The 9408-nt window shown below is 37.5% G+C and overlaps 1 protein-coding gene across 1 annotated transcript; it reads left to right on the forward strand.

The window, feature by feature from the left end:
• The first annotated feature begins 8533 nt into the window (after positions 1 to 8533).
• On the forward strand, positions 8534 to 8968 carry LOC140874201 (uncharacterized). Its single transcript, XM_073277483.1, has one exon. It carries the CDS (start codon positions 8534 to 8536, stop codon positions 8966 to 8968), a length of 435 nt encoding a protein of 144 aa, XP_073133584.1.
• Positions 8969 to 9408: the final 440 nt, after the last annotated feature.

Raw genomic sequence — 9408 nt, forward strand, 5'->3', positions numbered from 1 at the left:
GAGTTTTATGGGTTTAGCAGGTTATTATCGTCGCTTTATCAAAGATATCTCGAGTATTGCCAAACCTATTACTCAACTTACACAGAAAAATGCACCGTATATCTGGACTGAAGCTTGTGAAGACTGTTTTATTGAATTGAAGAATAGGCTGACAAATGCATCAGTCTTGACTATTCCTTCAGGTACTGGTTATTTTACTATTTATTGTGATGCTTCTCACAGGGGACTAGGATGTGTGCTAATGCAGCGAGATCATGTTGTTGCTTATGCTTCGATACAGTTGAAGCCACATGAGACTAGATATCCAATTCATGATCTTGAAATGGCAGCCATCGTCTTTGCATTGAAAATTTGGCGCCATTATTTGTACGGTGAGAAGTTCAAAATTTATTCTGATCATAAGAGTCTGAAATATCTGTTTTCGCAATCTGAATTGAACATGAGACAATGAAGATGGTTAGATTTGTTGAAGGACTTTGATTGAAAAATCAAATATTATCCAGGGAAATCAAATGCTGCCGCAGATGCCCTAAGTAGGAAGGTATGTGCTTTGCATGTCCTTATCTTTTGTAGGTGCATCTCATCTGATTGAAGATTGTTGCATTTCTAGATTAACATTTGAGATAGATATGAGGCCTATTCAAGTTCGTGCGATGCAAGATGAGCCTGAATTGTTGATTCGAATCAAGGATGCACAGAAAGAAGATCAGGGTATTAAGAAATCAGTTGAAGTCAGGACATCAATCTGAATATAAGGTCAGTGCTGATGATATCTTATATGTGAATAACCGACTTGTTGTTCCAAATGTTTCTGACCTGAAACAGTAGATATTGAAAGAAGCGCATTGCAGTAGATGTAGTATTCATCCTGGTGGCAGGAAAATGTATAATAACTTGAAGAATCATTACTGGTGGAAACAAATGAAATCAGATGTCGCTTAATACGTATCTAAATGCATAAATTGTCAACAGTTGAAGGATGAGAGAAAGAAGCCTGGTGGTCTGTTACAGAGTTTGTAAATTTCTGAATGGAAATGAGATCATATTTCTATGGACTTTGTGACGAAGTTGCAACGATCATCACGAGGTTGTGATGCGATTTGGGTGATCATTGATAGGTTGATGAAATCAGCGTGTTTTATTTCATATCGAATGGCATATCAACATGATCAGATGGCAGATTTATATGTCAAAGAAGTGGTAAGATTGCACGGAGTGCCTAAGTCGATTGTATCTGATCGCGACCCTCGATTTACATCGCACTTTTGGCATATCCTACAGCAAGCTTTAGGGACACGTTTACATTTGAGTACTGCTTATCATCCTCAAACTGACGGGCAGTCAGAACGAACAATTCAAACTCTTGAGGATATGCTGAGAGCTGTAGTACTTGTTCTGAGTACAAACTGTCAAGATTCGTTACCACTCGTAGAGTTCTCGTACAACAACAGTTATCAGACTAGTTTTGAAATGGCTCCATTCAAAGCATTGTATGGTAACAAGTGCAGATCACCGTTGTACTAGGATGATGTTATAGAGGTACCTAAGATTGGTCCTTATATGATTAGAGAGATGACTGACAAAGTGAAACTCATTTAGAAGCGAATGAAGACAGCTCAAGACAGACAGACAATGTATGCGAACGTGAGACGTTGACCTTTGAGTTTTTAGCAGGGAGATAGAGTATTCTTGAAGATTTCACCTTTCAGGGGTACTGTTTGATTTGGCAAGCGAGGGAATTTGTCTCCGCGTTTTATTGGACCATATGAGATTCTGGAGAAGATTGGCGATCTAGCTTATCGACTTGAATTGCCTCCAGCTTTATCTGGTATCCATGATGTATTCCATGTTTTGATGCTAAGGAAATATCAGTCTGATTTATCTCATATTATCCAAGTGGATGAAGCTGAACTTGATGACATTTTGAGTTATTTTGAGAAACCAATTCAGATTTTTGATCGAAAAGAAAAGCAACTCAGAAACAAAACTATTCCATTGGTGAAGATTCAATGGAGTCGACATGGAGTTGATGAAGCGACATGGGAAACTGAAGAAGACATGAGACAGAGGTTTCTAGAGCTTTTTCATTAATGTGAGTTCTTATTCAGTATTCTATTATTTCTTATCTTATGAGTGTACAGATTGCTTATGAATTCGAGGACGAACTCATGTCTTAAAGGGGGAGAAATGTAAGGCCCGAGATTATTTGATTTAATCCGAGATTATTTAATTTTAAGTCAAAAATATTTAATTTGAGAATTTTTAAAGTTTAGATTTAAATTATAATATTCTTAAATTATTTAGGATTGAAATTTAATTTTAATAAGGGCCGAGGACCGAATTGCAAATATTGAAGAGTTGAGGGGCCATAATGAAAATTTTGAAGCTAGTGGAGGGCACTTGCCATTATTTTATATTTAAACTTGTATTATCTTATTATTATCAGAATTTCAGAGCAAAGCATCGACACTCTTCCTCATTTCAGAAGTTTAAGTCATTTCCTCATCTTCCAAGTTAGATATCTCATGATCCGTTCGATCGAATTTAATTCCGGACATAGCGTTGCGATCCTCTTGCTACGAGCTTCGATTTGGTGTAAGTATTCTGATGATTCAACATATTTCGAGATTGTGTATGTGAAGAAATCATATTATGATCTTGTATTTGTGTTCTTGAGTTTGTATATATTATTGTATCGAAGTCGGATCAAAGAACGGAAATCGTATGAATTTATATGAAATTTCAGAAGTGTGTTTTATTTTCATAGCTGCAGATATTCTGATATAATATGGTATTTTGCTGATATATGTTTATTATGAAGTGTATGAGATTGTTAGATTATTGTTGTTTGAGTTTTGATTACCGATTTTCCGTCGTTACGCCGCTGGATTATGATTTGAAGCAGTTTTGGTGCTTTGTGATTGAGCTGAAGTTTATGTGAGTTTATAGCTGATATTCCTTGTTTATAAATATGATATTTCAGTTTAGGCTTGAAGTTGATCGACTCGGGAATTCAGTTTTCGACTCAAAGAAGATTTTATTGAGGTTTGAAGTCATTTTCTTGGAAATTGATTGATAATGTTGGAGCAGATTTTGATTGATGTTCTTGTCGAATTATTCAGATTTGAAGCATTTCAAGAACAAGAAATAAGAAGGTATAAGACAACATCGAGAGTCAGAAATTCAATATTCAATAATGACGCTTCTTGAGTTATTTCGTAAAATAAAACCACATACTTGTTATCGTTTGTGTTTATATTATTGATGTTGTCGATCCATTTCAGGAAGTGGATCTTTATTTGATATGATATGATATGAGATATGAATTTATTCTTATGCCAAGGTCAGATGGACCTTATTTTTGAGTCTGATGAGACGACGATAGATGGATATCCATGTCAAGATCGTATACGAATCTTGATGACAAAGAGTGTGATAGGAATCAATTCTTTATATATGCATTTACTCTATTCTTGAGTCAAAATATTTAGAGTCGATATGAATTTATTTAATGCTTGTATATGTTGATTATACTGAGAATTGTATTTTCACCGGATGTTTCCGGCTGTTGTCTTGTTTTGTATATGTGCATGATGACAGATGGGGCAGGAGCTGGCCAAAGTCGACAAAGGTAGCTCATGAGAGAAGATTAGACATAGAATCAGGTTGTTTATAGCTGAATCGATGTGTACTTTAGTCCTAGCAAGCATGTTAGAAAACACTTGTGAATATTGTTCTTGTGAAGTTGATGAACACTTGTGTAGCTTCATGCTTTTGTTGGATTCCAAACTGTTAGATTGATGTATAAACTAGTTATAAACATGTGTAGATCTTGTTCTTCATATTTATACATGTTCTAGACTTGTAAAACATGGATTGGAATGAGTTGGAAGGATCAAAAAGTGTTGTTGAAAAACAGAGCAGCAAGCTGCCCAGATCAGCGCCCGAGCTGCACTTTTTGGCAGCCCGGGCGCAGCCCAAAAATCCCCAACCCAAGAGTTGGGATAGGGAGGGGCGCTCGGGTGGCTGTTTTTGACCGCCCGAGCGCACCTTTAAAAAAATGGTTTGTTTGATTTTCTTCCTTACTTGTTTAAATTAATGATGTTTAATTACTAATTGCCCTAAGAATGAGATTAGCAACTCTAGGCCCCACAACAGGTGGTATCAGAGCGAAGTTAGTTCTTGGACCGAACTAGAATAAGCGGGGTAGATCGAGTCTATCTGTTTGTTTATTTATTCTTGAAGCATGTTTACTATTTGAACTGATTTAAAGCTCTAATAATTGCATGCTATTTGCTTATCTGATTTTATTGGAAACATGTCTTAACTGAGACTGAATCAGAACTCGATCTCTTGAGAAGGAATTATACTGATAATCAGAGGAGGATTGAAACAGATTTGTTATATCTGAGATTGAATTGTGTACTAATCTGTTTGATAATCAGATATGCCTTGAAGACTAGAGACTAGACAGACTGGCACAGTTCCATTGCCAGAACAGGCAGTGATAGCACCGATAGTACCACAAGCAACAGAAGCACCGAGAGTAGAACCGACAGTGCCACAGGAAACAGAAATTACTAGAACTAAACAGGGTAGTACTTTGAGAGATATGGGGGATATGACTGCTACTCCGATGGAAACTCTGTTGAAACGCTTTCAGTCGTTTAAACCGCCAACACTGAAAGGAACTGAAAATTTTGTGGAATGTGAGAGTTGGCTTGAGAATATTGAAGAGTTATTTGAATCCCTTGACTATGCATACGATCGTCGAGTCAAACTCGTTATACACCAACTACACGAAGTTGCAAAAGGTTGGTGGATAGCAACACGAAGAACACTAGAGCATCGAGGTACGGTCATTACATGGTATGTTTTTAAAACTGATTTCTATCAACGATTCTTCCCAGTGTCTTATAGAAAAGAAAAAGGAGCAGAATTTTCTAGCTTGAAGCAAGGGCAATTGAACATTGAACAGTATGTTGCCAAATTTATGAGTCTCCTGAAATTTTCTCCCCATATAGCAGACAGTGATGAAGCTCAAGCTGGCAAGTTCATTCACGGGTTAAATCAAAATGGTTTTACTCTCGTGAATGCGGGACGACCGAACAACTTTGCCGATGCCCTTAATCGTGCAAAGGGGGCTGAAGCTGGCTTACTAAGACAACGAGGAGCACCGTTTGTGCCATCACCAGTGAGACAACCCCATGAACAACCATAGATTCCACCACCGCCTCGATTTGAAGGAGGAGGTAGCAGCAGTGGTAAGAAGAATTTCTTTAAAGTGAAAGCAAAACAGTTTAAACGTTCTAGTAGTAGCTCTTCAAGTTCTGGTGGATCCAAACAGTTTAGAGCTGGACAGAAGTCTTGTGGTTCTGAGGTGTACTGTACCAAGTGTGGAGGCTAGGTCGTCATGCCAGCGACCAATGTCGAGGAGTGTTTGGCAGTTGTCATATATGTAAATAGACGGGACATTTTGCGAGAGTCTGCCCATAGTGTGGTGTTGGAGGTTCACAAGGTGCGGGATCATCCAGATCAATGGCTCAATCTGAGAGACAAGAATCTTTTGTTCATTCATTCCAACCACAGACTCAGCAACAAGGTAGACAAGGAGGAAGTCAGACCGTGAGTCAACCTCCAAGACAGCAAGCTCGAGTGCTTTCTTTGACTGAGGAGCAGGCACAGGCATCGCCTGATGATGTGATAGCAGGTACTTGTACTGTTTGTGGTTATACTGCTTATGTGCTAGTAGATACAGGAGCTTCTCATACCTTTATTTTTGAACAATTTGCGTTATTGCATTCATTACCTGTTGAATCGTTATCTGCTATTGTGTCTATTTCATCACCTTTGGGAAAAGGTATTGTGTCTATGAAATCAATGAGAAATTGTACATTGCAGTATGACGGTAATGATATTGAAATTGATTGTATTGTGCTTGGCTTATCATACTTTGATTGTATTGTTGTCATAAACATGTTAACCAAGTACAGGGCTACAGTTGATTGTGTTCATAAGGTTTTACAGTTTAGACCTGAGATGGCTGATGAATGGAGATTTTATGGTAAAGGTTCATAATCTCGTAATCCTTTGATATATGTTCTCTCCATGACACATTTATTGCAAAAATGAGCAGAGGGATTTCTTGTATATGCAGTGGATGTGACGAAAACTAGCCCGAAATTGGCTGATTTGCCAGTGGTTAGTGAATTCGCTGATGTCTTTCCTGATGAGATTCCAGTATTTCCATCATTCCGAGAGATAGACTTCAGCATTGAACTGATGTCAGGTACGCAACCTATTTCGAAAGCACCTTACCGAATGGCACCTGTTGAGTTCAAAGAGTTGAAAGACCAGTTGGAAGATCTATTAGCCAAAGGTTACATTAGACCAAGTGTCTCTCCTTGGGGTGCACCGGTACTTTTTGTACAAAAGAAGGATGGAACAATGAGATTGTGTATCGACTACCGACAACTGAACAAAGAAACAGTAAAGAATCGTTATCCTTTACCTCGAATTAATGATTTGTTTGATCAGTTACAGGGTTCGTCGGTATATTCAAAAATTTATTTGAGATCCGGCTACCATAAATTGAGAGTAAGTGATGAAGATGTATCGAAAACTACTTTTCGAATGAGGTATGGTCACTTTGAATTCATTGTAATGCCGTTTGGTTTAACGAAGTGTTTCAGAAATATCTTGGTGATTTCATTATAATATTTATTCACGATATTCTGATCTATTCCAGGAATCTATGTTATCATGTTGACCATTTGAGAACAGTTCTGAAGACTTTGAGAGCCGAAAGACTGTATGCCAAGCTATCAAAATGTGAATTTTGGTTACGGAAGGTAGTATTTCTCGGTCATATTATATCCGAAGACGGTATTTCTGTTGATCCGAGTAAGGTTGAATGAGTAATCAGTTGGCCTACACCGACGTCTGTACCAGAGATATGGAGTTTTATGGGTTTAGCAGGTTATTATCGTCCCTTTATCAAAGATTTCTCGAGTATTGCCAAACCTATTACTCAACTTACACAGAAAAATGCACCGTATATCTGGACTGAAGCTTGTGAACACAGTTTTATTGAATTGAAGAAGAGGCTGACAAGTGCACCAGTCTTGACTTTTCCTTCAGGTACTGGTTATTTTACTCTTTATTGTGATGCTTCTCACAGGGGACTAGGATGTGTGCTGATGCAGCGAGATCATGTTGTTGCTTATGCTTCGAGACAGTTGAAGCCACATGAGACTAGATATCCAATTCATGATCTTGAATTGGCAGCCATCGTGTTTGCATTGAAAATTTGGCGCCATTATTTGTACGGTGAGAAGTTCAAAATTTATTCTTGTCGTAAGAGTCTGAAATATCTATTTATGCAATCTGAATTGAACATGAGACAACAAAGATGGTTAGATTTGTTGAAGGACTTTGATTGCAAAATCAAATATTATCTAGGGAAATCAAATGCTGTTGCAGATGCCTTATGTAGGAAGGTATGTGCTTTGTCCTTATCTACTGTAGGTGTATCTCATCTGATTGAAGATTGTTGCATATTTGGATTAACATTTGAGATAGATATGAGGCCTATTCAAGTTTGTGCGATTCAAGCTGAGCCTGAATTGTTGATTCGAATCAAGGATGCATAGGAAGAAGTTCAGGGTATTCAGAAATCAGTTGAAATGGTTTAGTCTGGACATCAATCTGAATAAAAGGTCAGTGCTGATGATATCTTATATGTGAATAACCGACTTGTTGTTCCAAATGTTTCTGACCTGAAATAGCAGATATTGAAAGAAGCGCATTGCATTAGATATAGTATTCATCCTGGTGGTAGGAAAATGTATAATGACTTGAAGAATCATTACTGGTGGAAACGGATGAAATCAGATGTCGCTGAATACATATCTAAATGCATGAATTGTCAACAGGTGAAGGCTAAGAGAAAGAATCCTGGTGGTTTGTTACATAGTTTGTCAATTCCTGAATGAAAATGGGATCATATTTCTATGGACTTTGTTACGAAGTTGCCACGATCATCCCAAGGTTGTGATGCAATTTGGGTGATCATTGATAGGTTGACGAAATCAGCTTTTTTTTTCCATACCGAATGACATATCGTAATGATCAGATGGCAGATTTATTTTTCAAATAAGTGGTAAGATTGCACGGAGTGCCTAAGTAGATTGTATCTGATCGCGACCCTTGATTTACATCGCAATTTTGGCATAGCCTACAACAAGATTTAGGTACACGTTAACATTTGAGTACTGCTTATCATCCTCAAATTGACGGACAGTCAGAACGAACAATTCAAACTCTTGAGGATATGCTGAGAGCTGTAGTACTTGATCTTAGTACAAACTGGCAAGATTCGTTACCACTCGTGAAGTTCTCGTACAACAACAGTTATCAGACTAGTATTGAAATGGCTTCATTCGAAGCATTGTATGGTAAGAAGTGCAGATCACCGTTGTCTTGGGATGATGTTATAGAGGTACCTGAGATTGGTCCTGATATGATTAGAGAGATGACTGACAAAGTGAAACTCATTCAGAAGCGAATGAAGACAGCTCAAGACAGAAATGCAAAGTATGCGAACGTGAGACATCGACCTTTGAGTTTTGAGCAGGGAGACAGAGTATTCTTGAAAATTTTACCTTTCAGGGGTACTGTTCGATTTGGCAAGCAAGGGAAGTTGTCTCTGCGTTTTATTGGACCATATGAGATTCTGGAGAAGATAGGCAATCTAGTTTATCGACTTGCATTGACTCCAGATTTATCTGGTATCCACGACGTATTCCATGTTTCGATGCTGAGGAAATATCAACCTGATTTATCTCATATTATCCAAGTGGATGAAGCTGAACTTGATGACAATCTGAGATATTTCGAGAAACCAATTCAGATTCTAGATCGAAAAGAAAATAAAAGCAACTCAGAAACAAAACCATTCCATTTGTGAAGATTCAATGGAGTCGGCATGGAGTTGAAGAAGCGACATGGGAAAAAGGTTTCCAGAGCTTTTTTCATTGATGCGAGTTCTTATTCAGTATTCTGTTATTTCTTATCTTATGTGTGTACAGATTGCTTATGAATTCGAGGACGAACTCATGTCTTAGAAGGGGAGAAATATAAGGCCAGGGATTATTTGATTTAATCCAAGATTATTTAATTTTAATCTGGGAATATTTAATTTGAGAATTTTTAGAGTTTATATTTAAATCCTAATATCTTAAATTATTTAGAATTGAAATTGAATTTTAATAATGGTCGAGGACCGAATTGCAAATATTGAAGAGTTGAGTGGCCTTAATGAAAATTCTGAAGCTAGTGGAGGACACTTGCCATTCTTTTATATTTAAACGTGTAGTATCTTATTCTTATCAGAATTTCAGAGCAAAG

This window comes from Henckelia pumila, chromosome 1 (assembly GCF_033568475.1).
Source record: "Henckelia pumila isolate YLH828 chromosome 1, ASM3356847v2, whole genome shotgun sequence".
Lineage (NCBI taxonomy): Eukaryota > Viridiplantae > Streptophyta > Magnoliopsida > Lamiales > Gesneriaceae > Henckelia > Henckelia pumila.

Bases quoted from the DNA above. Each gene is read 5' to 3' on its own strand.
- LOC140874201 (XM_073277483.1), top strand. From the start codon at position 8,534: ATGACTGACAAAGTGAAACTCATTCAGAAGCGAATGAAGACAGCTCAA.